At 39.5% G+C, this 15,395-nt stretch overlaps 1 protein-coding gene across 3 annotated transcripts in view; it reads right to left on the reverse strand.

Annotated features, from left to right (window-relative positions):
- dennd1a (DENN/MADD domain containing 1A) overlaps positions 1 to 15,395 on the reverse strand; it is a 32,700-nt gene that overhangs the window by 15,355 nt on the left and 1,950 nt on the right. For all 3 annotated transcript variants that reach the window (XM_083983748.1, XM_083983747.1, XM_083983749.1), the window contains exons 2-10: positions 11,012 to 11,076; positions 8,432 to 8,475; positions 8,141 to 8,190; positions 6,529 to 6,648; positions 4,805 to 4,874; positions 4,632 to 4,712; positions 3,542 to 3,595; positions 1,957 to 2,067; positions 368 to 468 (exon numbers count right to left, since the gene is read on the reverse strand). In XM_083983748.1, the coding sequence (XP_083839874.1) occupies positions 368 to 468; positions 1,957 to 2,067; positions 3,542 to 3,595; positions 4,632 to 4,712; positions 4,805 to 4,874; positions 6,529 to 6,648; positions 8,141 to 8,190; positions 8,432 to 8,475; positions 11,012 to 11,076 (696 nt within the window). The remainder of the gene's footprint in view (positions 1 to 367; positions 469 to 1,956; positions 2,068 to 3,541; positions 3,596 to 4,631; positions 4,713 to 4,804; positions 4,875 to 6,528; positions 6,649 to 8,140; positions 8,191 to 8,431; positions 8,476 to 11,011; positions 11,077 to 15,395) is intronic.

Genomic DNA, 15,395 nt, shown 5'->3' on the forward strand with positions numbered 1-15,395 from the left:
TGTGGTAGAAATAATTATTGGCATTTTGACAATGAGGAAAAACAGGTTCAGAGGTTCAAAAGAAGAAGTGTTGACACTGCTTCCACAGAAAAAAAACTAAATATGATGAAATACATTCACAACACTTGATAAAAAAAAGAGGAATTAAGGCCCTGCTCTCTGACGTGGTAACATTTCAATTGCACCAGATGTAATGATGTTAATGCTCATCTTTTAACTTCAGATGTTTGTCAAGCTCAACATAGAATTTCTCTACTTGTCATGTGTTGTAAAAAAAAAAAAAAAAAAAACTCCTTGTGACAGACAGGAGTTCCAGTGGTGTTGGTACAGATGTTGTGTGTGTGTGTGTGTGTGTGTGTAGACTCACCAGCAGTAGTCTAACAAATGCTGAGGCAGGACAGGAATGTAAACATGCTGCCAGTGCATTGGAAACAACATGGCCGCAGACCCGTGGACACAAGCTGTTAACTGTGGACAGACATCAAATATATGATCTGTGATGTTAAGATTTTCAAACACACTCCAACTAAATACTAATATATATGTAGGGAATATACAATACTATACACTTGAGTGAGTGTTATTGTAAGTTTACAGAATTATATTTTATCACATACTGTGAAGCCCAGCACAGAGAGAGAGTCATTCATTATGTGTTAATGTGCTATAATAACAGTTGTGAGGTGACGGGATGTTTCATGTGGAGCAGTGTGTGTGTTTCTAGTCCGGTCCAGATCAGTCTAATGTCAGTTGTCAGTTTCACACTGTGCTCTGTTTTCACAAGTGGAAAATAAACAAAGATGAGTTTGTTTGTGTCTCTCTCCATGATATTAGAAATGGACTAATGCAGAATAAATCTATTTATAGGCCTTTTCATATTGTCACAGTTCTTTATATGTTAATATCCGCATTCAAAATTTAAGTTTCATTTTTGGCCAATTAGCTTTCATTTCATTAGGATGGCTAAATTGAATTTGATCCATTTAAGGCGAACAATATTTTTTATTGTCCACTTGTTGTGGTGATAGAGCAAACATCAATTTATACACAGTAACATAAAAGCTATTTTCTCTATTCTAATGAGAACTTAAAGGGATAGTTCAACATTTCAGGAAATTGGCCTATTGCCATAATTCCCTCTAGTTTTACGAGTAGGTTTGTTACTTTAATTGTCGGTTCAAGCTATTTTTAGAACGGCGGAGCAGAGCCGCTCAGAGCTGCTCAGAGCTACGCTACGGAGGCTAATGGGATTTCTTGGTTTCCCTCATCAAACTCATCAAATACACAATCCAACAACTCCAAAACGCTCTGGTGGACAAGTTGTGACCTGCACATTCACCACACTATGATATGATAATGGAGCGTTACGAGACGGAGTTGTTTTCCAGGTAAATTCATGCAAAACAGCTGATGCGCGTTCCCGTCGGAGCATGTCACAACTTGTCCACCAGAGCGTTTTGGAGTTGTTGGATTGTGTATGTGATGAGTTTGATGAGGGAAACCAAGAAATCCCATGAGCCTCCGTAGCGTAGCTCTGAGCAGCTCACGGCTCTGCTCCGCCGTTCTAAAAATAGCTTGCACCGACAATTAAAGGTAATGAACCTACTCCTAAGACTATATTATGATTATGGGTCAATTTGCCAAAATGTTGAACTATCCCTTTAAAAGCCTATCAATTATTTATTTTGGGATGTTTCTCCCAGGCTGCAGTGGATGTGCTGTTGTTGTCCTACTCACACATGAATCTAATTTCTACCTGTGGAATTTACTCACCCCTGACCTTCAAGTCTAAACATGACAAAGCATTTTCTAAACTCTTCTCAAGGTCACAAGGTACTGTACTGTTTATATGCAGTTCATTAAACTACAGATTGTAACAGACCGACTAATTATAAAACAGCCTGACATGGACAGAGCCGTAGAGGAGAGAAGGAACAGGAAGTGGACTCTACTTACAGTGCTTAGTTTGCTACAGCAGATGAGGATTCGGCGTTCATAAAGCATACTAGCGTACAGATGAAGCATGTTATTGACATCTACTGCTACAAAGTACTCTGTTAGGTTCCTCTGCAGGGGTCAAACACAAGAGGAGAGAAACAGGTGAGTTAGTTGTGAAGGTGAGGACCAGCAGAATCTTCAATACAGTATCAACAGGTTCAGACAAAAAAACAGAACAGGTATGCATCATGTTCATAACAGGGCTGTACGGCAGGAAAAGTACAATCACAGTTCTCATAACGGGTCATTTACTTATCAATTCTCAATGGTCTAGTCTTCCAAATATTTCTCTAAAAAATAAGGTGTCAAAAGTCAAAGGTTTATCAGTAATCAATTAACTACATTTTGCACAACATCCTCCTCCAGTATGTGTCATATTTTCATTCATTTCATCAACCTATCTCGATAAAAACCTTATTTACAATATAGCTGAGCAAAAAGACACATACATCCAGGATACACAAATAACATATCTAAGTAGACGAGAAATAAAGGTAGTAAAAGATCTAATTAGAAACAAATGAAAAAACATTTTAAGTTTATAGCAAAACAAAATGAAAAAAAAAAAAAAAACATGATAAAAATGAGGTAAACTTCAGGTTTTTCTGCATGGTATTCCATAATACTGTCTTTCTTATTCCACGAATCCTTTTTCCTTCTCAGAATCCAGCAGCTACATTACAGGACATGTTATTATGACAGATGAGCTGCATTCAAACAGGAAGAACAAGAGAGATGCCCTTGTCAAAACTGTTAGCACCTCTGAATGTCAAACACATCACTGACAATTATCCAGGGTGTCAAATCCTAATGACTCCTTAATCCTTGAACCTGAACCATACATGACAAAACGTTAAATACGTATTAGAATGATAATTATATGTCAGCAGATTTGTGGCGAGAAAACATTACTGAGCTGCAGGATGGCCTCTAGAGTAAAAGTAACTTCAAATACAAAACTGCTGATTGCACATGGAATGCACCATGCACCTCCATATTTACAGTGAGTTTGACCAATCACAGAGCTTTGTTTGGTGCTCTGCAGTTGCAATGTCTTTGAATATATTAATGAGTGTTCACACTACGACTACCATCTAATTATAACACAACCATAAATTACTGATTATCATTTGTTGTGCAGAGCTGATAACTGTTGCTAGAAATGAATAATAATAACTACTACTGTTAATTAGCTTTCATCATTATTTACCATATTAACCTTATTATTGTAGTCTGCTACCATCGCTGCATGGCTTTTTCCTCTGTGCTCTCTCGCACTCCCTCAGAACAAGTCGAGGCAGTTGGCCCCGCCCACTTCTTTATGAATGGCAGAGGGATTATCTGACAGAAAGGAGCTCTTCACTTTAAATGCCGGCCATTATAGTGTCTATAGTATCTGACCTCTACCTCCTCACACGTACAAATCATTTAATGCCAAAAATTCTCCCCAGCCAAATCTTTCAGCAGCTCATCACGGTTGTGTCAGTCTGTCAGGAAGTGAAGAAACTAAACTGAACATGCAGAGAGAAACAACAACACTCACATTCTCAGGTATGCTGGGGAGTTCCCTGGTGTCAGGCACAGTGAAGAAGGAATGCTGCAATGAAGAGAGTCAGCAGGATGAGACTACTTCCATCATTTAAATACTTTCCACTGTGTTCACAAACAAACCTATCAGTTTCTAACATAATAAAGTTCTTACTGTGTCAAAAAAGGTAAAATCCTTCATCTTACTTCTATTTTGGGAATGACTATGTTTTAAAACTACAGTTCACAGCACTTTTTTTTTTTTTTTTTTTTACATTGTAGCAAAGTGACACCATTAACAGCCGCTGCATTAGCTGGATGGATGGATGGATGGATGGATGGATGGATAGATGAGCAGACATCTGCCACTGGATCAAACCAGAGAAAACATCCAACCATGAGGATTCTGAATGATGTCTTTTGGTTGAAAGAAGTGAGAATCTTTTTCTGTGATTTTCTCAACAAATTTTTTGGACATTAAAGGGGAACTATGCAAGTTTTGCTAACCTTCCTCCTGCCCATGTGCATTTGTTTACAACGAAGCCGGCGAGAAAGCAATCCATGGAGCAGTGGATAACGTTATTTATCATACGTGTTACGATGTGTACTGTATATTTGTGTAGTTTTATCTGTCATAAACAAGAGATTATGGGTTACGGGTTGTGTTTGTGTTGCGGTGCTGCAGAGACAAGATCTGGGAAACCGGGTCGGAGGCTCTGATCTTACAAGGTTGGTTTTCAGCCAAGAGACGCTACAGTAGGTGGAAGACAGAGAGCCTCTATTCTCCCTGTAACAAGTTACAAGTCATTTATTTAACCATCACAATTACTCTGAAGTTGTTTAATTAAGGTAAAAATGTAGCATAGTTAAGGTAAATCCTGCATAGTTCCCCTTTAAATTTATGATGGACACTTGTGATGATGCTTCCCTTGAGAGGTGTAAGTGAGCTATGTGTGGGTGCACCTCACACTTTGAAAAGCTCCTCTGCGTTAGTTGAGGTTTGTACCCCAACTCTAAAACTAAAAATGTCAACATCACATTTATTTGTGAAATGTCTTATGTTTGAATAGTTTGATCTACCCAACAGTAGACTGCCGGAGACTCACCACACCAAGATGAACAGGGATCCCCGGTTCAGGGATGGGGAGTTCATGTAGTGACACTAGGAGCTCCTGCCACTGGCTCTCCTGAAAGACACGGTAAAGCACCACTCAACATTCAGTCCACAGTCAGATGGGCTGTCAAGCTGCAGTAGTTCCTGTCACCTGTCCTCACTCACCTGGCCTTTGATGGTGTAGTCTGCCAGGATGTTCAGCAGCTTGTAGAACACCTCGAACCAGGGCAGGTAGCTAAGAGAACAACACAGAGCTGAACATCACACTGTTTTCATGTTAGTTTTATCTAATGATGTTAAAGGGATAGTTCAACATTTTTGCAAATTCTCCTATTGCCATAATCCCTATAGTTTTAGGAGTAGGTTCATTACCTTTAAAGGGATAGTAGCATTTTTTTTTATAGTGGGGTTGTATGATCTACAAATAGCCCCTAAGTACTTTAATTGCAGTAGAAGACTCTCTGCACTCCTGTTAGCAATGCCAGCCCATAGCCCTGCCCAGAGATTTACAACATACAATGTTGTGAACAGACCCAAAGGAGGAGTGCAGAGAGTCTTCTACTGCAATTAAAGTACTTAGGGGCTATTTGTAGATCATACAACCCCACTTTAAAAAAAATGCTACTATCCCTTTAATTGTCTGTGCAAGCTGTTTTAGACGCGAGCTGCTCAGCTAGCTTGGGGAGGCTCATGGTATTTCTATGATGAGTTTGATGAGGGATAGCCCAGAAATACAGCACTGTGCAGAGCTCACGTCTCTGCTCCACCGATCTCAAAACAGCTTGCACCGACAAATAAAGGTAATTAACCTACTCCTAAAACTATTGGGATTATGGCAATAGGCGAATTTGCCAAAATGTTGAAATATCCCTTTAAAGACGCTTCAATCTGACATCACTCAATTCAGTCTTAATCCAATGAGGAACCTCAGAACCAGACACATTAATCTGGTTCACCTGGGTGTCAGAGGAGAGATCCGATCCTCATAGAGTTCTCCCTAACCCCTATACAGGCACACTTGATAATAATAGTGATGATGACATGATGGTAAAAACACTTTTCTACTCAACCACTAAGTTTAGGTACTGTATACCGGCTTAGAAACGGTACTATGCTGCGTTTGGAAAAAAATGTACTTTAAAAAAAAAAGAAGTTATGAATGACTGAAGCATATACAGCTGTCAGTGGTGACGGGGAAGAGAAAACAACAGAGCGTGTGAAATGATTGGCTGTTTGCCCATCACTCGTAGCATCCAGGGGTATGATAGGCTGTTTCAGTGAGCATCTGAACTAACTTCTACATTCTTCTGTTGCTAGATAATCATCACCAAAATGAGCAGCGCCGATTCATTGCATTTCACAATAAACAACACACGTTACAACCAGCAAGAGGATGTTTCATTTAAAAAAAATAATAAAAAAGGAAGCCAGAGAGCCGACCCCAGTCATTTGTACATTATAGCTCCACATGAATGTTGTTTCACTGGATGGGAATGATTGACAGGGGGATGCAGTGATCTGTGACTGAAAACAAATGTTGGCAAATGGCACAATGTGCTGCAGGTTCAATTCTTAAATGCTAGCTGGAGGTGTGGATCGTTTGTTTATCTATCAGTTCATCTCTTTGCCTTTTAACCCTCTATTATTTCAACATCTATTATCTTTTCCCCTTTATAATTTAATCTCACATGTTTGGTTTCCTTGCTTGAACAGATGGATAAACAGATAAAACAGACATGTGGCATTTTGAAAAACCACCCAGTTCCTGCTACCATAGGTCTAGGATGTAACACACACACACACACACACACACACACACACACACACACACACACACACACACACACACACACACACACACACACACACACACACACACACACACTTACCTGAGAATGCAGTAGCAGGTGTGTGCACCCGAGGACAGGCGACAGAAGCCGAACCTCTGCTTGCTCTCGATGTCAGTCAACACGAAGGTGAAGTTCTGTCCCACCTGGTTGACTGTCAGGCTGCGGGGCGAGAGAGGTTCAGAAGACAGAGAGAGAGAGAGAGAGAGATGAAGAAGGAGAGGAGGGGGTGAAGGACATGGAGGACAAGTCTTTAATCACAGCGCTGCAGACCAGCAGGTCCACTACGACTCTACTCAATACAGCCTGGTGCCAACATGTATGGCATCTAACACCATCTGCTGTTTAACCCTCCAGTCTGTGACCACGCCGTCATCAGGTCATGTGGCGTTTTCAAAGGGCCGTGACAAAAAACAACCTACCTGCTACTGTAGCACTGCTGTCACCTTCCGTGGAAAGTGCAGATTTGAAACTCAGTCTTATTTTTTGTTTGACGTTGATAGACCATGTAAAACCAATAATATAATAATAGTTTTAATTTGAGCGTAAAAGTGGGAGGTGATGGGCAGGCGTTGCATTTCTTTTTAGATATTTATCTTTTTTTTTGTAATTTACAAAACGGAAGAAAGTGTTTGACTCATATTACTCATATATTATTTCCTCACATCCACTTCTGCATCGGTAGTATTTCAACACCCAGTAGGACAATTCATTTTACAAGTGGTTTTTATATACGTGTATGTATGTATACGTGGGACTTTAACGCGTTAATTAAGATTAATTAATTACACAAAAATTAACGCGTTAAAAAAATTACGCATTTTAATCGCACTTATTTTTGCACCGCGGAACGTTTCTCACTGGATGAGTTTCAGTTCAGTTTCAATAAATTAATCGATAATTTGCATCCCTAGTCTGTTGGTCTTGGATAAGTACCACCTTGAAAAAACAAACAAACAATGTTTTGTTGCTTAAGCTTATGTATTCAGTCAATATTCAATGGTATACTAAAATCCATCCAAAAAAATAGCTTTGCACTGTTCTCAGATCAAATATTTATATGCGATTAAAATGCGATTCATTGCGATTAATTAATTACAAAGCCTCTAATTAATTAGATTATTTTTTTTAATCGAGTCCCGGCCCTAATGTATATATATATAAAATATCTGTAAAAATAAATCTGTAAAAATAAATCAGAAAATCCTAATTTAAAATAATCAAAATACTTTAGGAAAAATAAACAAACTAAAGAGAACAAAGAAACACTAAACAAACATACAGAATACAAAACAAGCAAACAAACGAAAAGAACAACAACAATGACAAAAATACCACCAATATATCAAAAATAAAACTCATCATTGGTTATAAATTCTATACATTTTTGGGCCGAATATGTTAATAAAGTAGGTTAAAGTGAAAAAACAATTGTCTGATCATGTAGGTGAAGTTGTGCTGAAGACAAAAAGATACCAAATATGGGCATGGGAAACATTTTTCTATTTGGTATATAAAGGAAAAATGTAAAGTATTCAATAACGGCCAAAATAGGCTCAGACCACAAATGGGTAACTGATGTGCAGACACTAAAACCTTTGCGTGTGTGTGTGTGTGTGTGTGTGTGTGTGTGTGTGTGTGTGTGTGTGTGTACCTGTCCATGCTGAAGGGGAAGCAGAACTTGGGCACGGTCTGAAGAGTTTCCTGTGGGAAACAGATGAAAGTTAACAAAGAGCAGTAGTCAGATGGATTATCATGGCAGGAACGATGTGAACATCCGCCTGTAACGAAAATAAACCAGTGTACATAACATAACACACACTGGTGGTCAGCGTTAAACCTGTGTACAATACAGAGGGAACTAATTCCCTGTTTACATGGTGTAGCAGTGTCGCTACTCAACTGACTGAAGAGAAGAGGTAAAAGTAAATCCTGTGTTTCACACCTGGTCTGCGTAGTCTTCAGGGAACTGTCTCCGCACCTCTGGCTCTGTGGGGAAAGACAGACATGTGTGAGTTGGACAAAGTGGAAAGCGAGTCTCATCTTCTTCTGTTCTGTACATGATGATGACCTGAGAGAGTTACTGTTCCACCAAAATTATAGACAAAAACCCTGAAGTATGTTGATGCTCTGATGAGCAAAAACTGGAACAGTTGTTTAATTTTTGATGTGTTAAAGACTGATAATTTGATTTCCACAGCCTGGAACAGAAAACAAGATAGTTTGTTTAATTAGTTTTTATTTGGATTTCTTAATATAGTAACAAAGCTGGGTATTATGATTACTCGGTAAACTGTGAAGATGATTTGATAGTTCCTGAGGATCTGTGTGACGCTGTTTGAGTTGTATTTTCATTTGTTGTTTTTTTCTTTTTCTGATGTTCTGATGAGACTGGTCCTGGTTTCTGTGGTTGTTTGGTGTCCTGAATGTCCATGAGGGCTGTGTTTACGGTATATGCAATAATAAAATTTCATTCAATCATTCATAAAATGAATAAAGTTCCCTATTTTTCTCGAAAACAACTCTGTCTCGTAACGTTACATTATTATCTCATAGCGTGGTGAATGTGCAGGTCACAACTTGTCCACAAGAGCATTTTGGAGGTGTTGGATTGTGTATTTGATGAGTTTGATGAGGGAAAGGCAGAAATACTGCGCGCCGTGCAGAGCTCACGCCTCTGCCCCGCTGATCTAAAAACAGCTTGCTGCGAAAATTAAAGGTAATGAACCTTACCTACTGCTATGACTATAGGGATTTTGGCAATAGGCGAAATTGCCAAAATGTTGAAATATCCCTTTAACAGAGGACATTCAGTCCTTTCTCTGATGATTTTAGTCTTGATGGTCAGGTGAAGCCTCTCTCTCTGTCTCTGTGTTGTCTGCATGTTGACTCCAGCAGGGGGAGTCTATCTGGAGCCTGTCTGCAACCTGCTAACTCTCACACTGCTGCCTGGGGTTAGAATATGTGTTTGCAATGTCAAAAATGTCCCAGGTGATGTTTATAACTGTTAGGTAACCTCCACACATCAAACGAGAGCAACATCTTATTGTGGGGATGTGTAAAAATAGACCACACTAAAAAAAATGCTGATTAGAACTGTCACTACTCAATTCAAACTGAAGAGATGAGTGACAGATATGAGTATAGCATCTGTGAGACTCAACAGGAAATGATCAGACACAAGACTCCAACAGGAAGAAATTCTTAGAAATAAAGCCGCCGGTCTCTCCTCGGTACCCAGGAAATTAGTCACGTCGAGCAGATTTAAATAAAGCCTCAGACACAGACAGGATCAACCTCCTGCTATCGTGAAATCTGCACCGACTGCTCTTCAAACCACTTGTGATAAACCAGGGTCTACTTGTGACCCCAGTTTGAAGACAAGAAGCAATCAGAAACCCATAGGTAAACCTTTTTTTCTGCAGTTAAAGTAAGTAAAGCATCCACACAACAACAGAGCTGTCACAATCATTACATTGAAGTTAGATGATTAATTGCCATGTCAATAATTGAGATTAACGATCTACAGTAATTGTCATTTTCTGATCATTTTATGCCACTATTATAGTACGACTCAACATAGTTTAATAATACACATACACTTTATGCAGAACAAGAGCCTTTTATTGGCTTTGCAACTAAATCCATGATGCTAATGTCAATAGAGGATAATTGAAATGTAGTCGTCGATGATGATGTCGATGACGAACCTCGAACGATGGAAACAGTGATGGAAATGTGACATTTCTGTTAGTTCCATCCAGCTGTTTTTATGCAGATGAATGGAAATGATTTTAACGATCATGCAAAATGATTGTGATCGGCTCAAATGATTGTGATCAGGCGATTATGTAATAATTGTGCCAGGCCTGCAGTAGGATAAAAAAAAAATAATAATAATTTCAAAAAGTTAAAGGAAGACAATTAATACAATTAAGACAACTAAAAAACAAAGTCCTTTGCTAAAAAATAACCCAATGTATCCACCTTTTTCCGAACGTCAAAAACGTAGCCTGTTTTGCCGGTTTTGGAATGTTATGTTTACGTTTCCATGGTTTCAGTAGCCGCGGTAAATGCATGGATTTTTTTTTTTTTCCCCCAATGAAAATCTGTAAAACGCATGGATCATCACAGCAGCTTTTAACAGTGGATATCACACAAATTGACATCTGTGTTAAAAGCCAGCGTTAATAGATCCATGCGTTTACCGCAACTATGACAACGCCTGAAAACCATGGAAACGTAAACGTAAAATTCCACCAAACCGGCAAACCGGAAGCCAGTTTTGACCATAGATGACGTTCGGAAACTTGTGGATACCTCAACAAAAAACTGCTCAGGTCACCTGAGGTCTTCTAGTCAGAGGCCAAAATGTAGAACAACAGTTTGTCATTAAAGAAAGGTCTGAGAATAATGGATTCAAATGAGGAGCTGATGGGGAGGCTGAGGCCAGCGGGGCAGCAGCTCCAGGACGAGTCCCTGTCTGGGTTCATGGTGGAAATCAGTGCAGCTGTTACAAACTTACTGGAGCTGTGTGTGCCGGGATGGGAAACCTCCAGATACACCTCGAACGTGGACTCTGGGTTCTCCCTGGAAGAGAGGGACACAGATCATCAGCATGGTCTTCATATGTTATGGACATGTTTATTCATGTTTATTTATGTCAGATGTTTTTACCCACAGAGACTTAGAGTGAGGGGCACTGAGCATTAAAATGCCCAAAAACCATGAGTACATCAAGGTTTTAGTCATTTTCTCACTGAATTTTATTCTAATGCAACGACTTACAGAATAAATAATAATCATCAGTAATTAAAACAAAAACCAACAGACTCAGAAACAGTTTTGCAGTAGCATCTATCGCCCCCACCCACCCCACAGACAGGCGACCTTTTAGACTGCATTGCCACTTAGGTTTTTGCACTGTACACTTTAATCTAAATGTCTGCTGCTATTTTAAAGCAGAAGTAAGTGATATTTTTGTGTTAATATAAGTCTTAAATAGTTATATCTTCCGACAGCAATCACTTACATAGAGTGTTTGGACCGAAACACGGGTCTGTCAGTCACTCTGCTCTGCTCTGAGCCGAGGAGAAAACTTTTCTCGTATCCTACAGTTTTTATCCAATGAGGAGAGAGAACGGCATGCAGGGCTGTGTGTGCAGCCAAGGGATGCGCGTGAATGTGGTGACGTAGGGACGAGGACTGTTATGGTGCGTTCAAGGCAGCCCGTAACTCGTGTTTTTCCGACCTGTGAAGTCGTACCAGTTCGATCTGGTACGAGTTCACGGGTCGGAAGTTACGAGTGGCCGTTATAGTGACTTTCACCGGTAAAACAGGTCGGAAAAACACGAGTGGGTTGCCTGGAACGCTACAAAGTCGTAAGTTCTGACTTGAAGCTGTAATTTACGGTTTCAAAAGCCTGCCTGGAACGCAGCATTAGCCAAAACGACCGCATTGCTTACTTCTGCTTTAATATCCGTGTGTAGTCTCTAATAGAGTTACACATATTTTCATTGTTGCTGGTATAATTGCAAATAAAAGTCCATTCATTCACATGCATGCATTACTGCACAGTTGCCCTGAGCAAACACAGTCTGTCACATTCTTTCACTGAGCTTATTAGTCTCCAAGGAGAAGGTGATGATGCAGTAGAAATGAAAATCGGAGCAGTACAAACAGAAGTCTGGGAAAATGAGTAATAGATTATGATGTGATTATAAGTTGATTATATAATAACAATCATCATCCTAATAAAATCAACAGGTTCTTTTTCAGTGACTCCCTGGTGCTCAGGATCTAAATATGGTGCTGACCTGGAACTGTCTTCTGCACAATGTAACTGTCTGCCTGATGTCTGAGAGTAAAACCATAATCTTACAAAAACAGAGTGTAATATAATAATAATATAACAGTATAATGTAGTATTACCGGTATATTATTTCAAGAGAAATAACATATTTTCTGGAGTATTTCCATTAACTTATCACCTCAACAACAGACAGTGCAGACTGAGCTGATTCTGCCGACAGACTGACTTGTCAGTGTTTTCAGCGCCCTGCTGCAGCAGCAGAACACACACTGTGCCAAAAGATGAAGTATCTCCTGGATTGTGAAACCTCCAACATGTTAGATTTCACAAGACGCTCCAGGTTCCTGCTTCACACTGCACTCACATCACCCGACCTCAAATCACTGCTTTATTCTCATGATATTATGACTTTCTTCTTGTAATATTACCATTTTATTCTCAAGATTACAACTTAATTCTATTTTTTTTTTCTTTTCTAATATGCTATCCTACATTACAGCACTGCCCCCTGTCATAAAATATATAGATCTGACCTCTGGCACAAGAAAGACCAACAACAGCAAAGATCAACCTAACGGCAGTATAGCTGACCTATCACCCACTGAGCAAAACACATAAACATCATAGATAAATACATGAAACAAGTCCGCCGGTGCAAAGTCAGAGATTATACAACATGACGGTCATGATCATCTCATTTACATTTACAGTGTAACAGATCAAAACAGGAACAGCAGAGAGAGACTCCACTCATCCAGCTCATCCTCTGCTCCAGCTGTTCCAGCTGTTTTCCCTCAGAGCCGTTAGAAACCACTCACTACAGAGCAGCACCGACCTCAAACTCCACCTCAGCCACTTATCACCCAACAGTCAATAAAGCAATATTTGTATTTTTTTTTAACTGTGGTCATAATTAAAAGAGTTCCTCGTTAAGCAACTGCTGCTTTTCTCACCGACATTCCTTTTTAAACACTGAACTATTTAACGGCGTTTTAAAGGGATCCACCCATATGTTTTTTTTTCAAGGCTAGCAGCGATTATTAGTAATCACGGAAACCGATAACTGACATTTAGAACTGATTCATTAATTTGCTGTAAAAATAAAATGTTGATGTCAAAATTTAGAATAACACATCTGGGAATAGACTGAACTAGGGGCGGGTATCACCAGAGGCCCTGCAATACCATATTATCACAATACTGGTGTCTTATGATGCAGGCGTCCCTGGTTCGAATCCCACATCGGGCGGACCTTTCCTGCATGTCATTCCCCCTCTCTCTGCTTCCCCCTTTCCTGTCTATCTCTACTATGGCTATCAAATAAAGGCATAAAAAAAAAAGAACTTTAAGTTTTTGTAGAATAACACAAATGTTGTTGAAATGCCTTTAAGTAATATGTTAAATTATCTTATTTATTTATTTAACAGTTTAATAATCAGGGACAATGCACATTAATAAAATATGTAAATGTAAAAAAAATGTAAACATGCCAAAATTAGCCAAAAGGCTATTTTACATCTGCTGTCCCTGGACTGATGTTTAGTCTTAAAACAAGCAGCGACCGTCCAGCAGCATTTCTTAAAGTTCACTGAAATAAATCAACAAATAAAAAAGCTCCCTGAACTTTTATAAAATCAATAAAGTAAAAAAAAAAAACTGTACTGTAGAGTTCTGAAATTTGAGTCTCAGTTACAAACACTCAGGCGCAGTTACACTGAGTTTGATACTTTCACCACTGACTCTTAAAGCAAATAAACATAAGATCAAACAGGGTCAAAGAGAAACACGCAGCATTTTCTGTGGGTGTGAGGTGTCAGTGATCTTTTCCTTAGAATAAAGACACATAGTTAACACCATCTACTGAAAAAACTAAACATAGGGTGTCGGTGGTTTCCAAATGATCGCAGCCCAAATATCAAACATTACATCATTGTATGATGTAGACCACTACACTACACTACACTGTGTGTGTGTTCTTTGTAATATCTGAATATATTATTAAGTTGCATTTTCTCTTAATTCATTTCTCTAACAGTTATTATGGATGTTCCAGGTATTTGATGCTCACACAGTACTGTACTGTATGTGCCTGGCCTGCTGCTCCACAGACAAGCAGGACACTGACCCTAAACATCACAGTAAATCTTCTACTGACTGAAGGACTTCAGACAGAGAAAATCCACCATCTGGAGTGATGGTCCAGTCAGAGCCCAGACCATAATCCAGTACAGAGCCTGTGGAGTGAACAGCAGAGAGCAGCTCATAGCAGACACCTCAAAGAATATGCACCAGCTCAAAAAGGAAGAGTGATCCAGACCTGATCCACCTGAACCCTGAGCAGGTCTGGTCCAGGCCTGGTGGAGTATGGTACATAGAAACCAGCTGGTTGAGTGGTTTAAGGGATATTTCAACATTTCAGCAAATTTGCCTATTGCCATAATCCCTATACAGTAGCTTTAGGAGTAGGTCCATTACCTTTAATTGTTGGTGCAAGCTATTTTTAGATCGGCGGGACAGAGACGTAAGCTGCTCAGCTAACGCAAAGGATGTGCATGGTATTTCCACGTCTCCCTCATCATACTAAATAGTAATACACAAAATCCAACAACTCCACTTTATGAAATAATAATGTAACATTACGAGACAGTTGTTTCCAAGGCAAATGCGTAGCAGGAACTACATACCAGACACGGCTGCTCAGCAGAGTGTCTTCAAAAGCGCAAGTAGTTCCAATATTTGCTTCATGTGTCATAATCTTATAATTATACGTTATTATTTCAAAAGTGTGGCGAATGTGCAGGTCACAACTTGAGCTGTTAGATTGTGTATTACTATTTAGTTTGACGAGGGAAACGTGGAAATACCATGCACATCCTTTGTGTTAGCTGAGCAGCTCACGTCTCTGCTCCGCCTATCTAAAAACAGTTTGCACCGGCAATTAAGGTTAATGAACCTACAGTAGGCTACTCCTAAGACTATAAGGATTTTGCCACAGGCGAATTTGTCAAAATGTTGAACTATCCCTTTGAGAGCACATCCCATGTTGGCAATGCCCAACGCAGTGATTGCTGGATCAATTTTCCCGACTGTGCCGATC

The sequence above is a fragment of the Trachurus trachurus genome (assembly GCF_905171665.1).
Source record: "Trachurus trachurus genome assembly, chromosome: 12".
Taxonomy (NCBI): domain Eukaryota; kingdom Metazoa; phylum Chordata; class Actinopteri; order Carangiformes; family Carangidae; genus Trachurus; species Trachurus trachurus.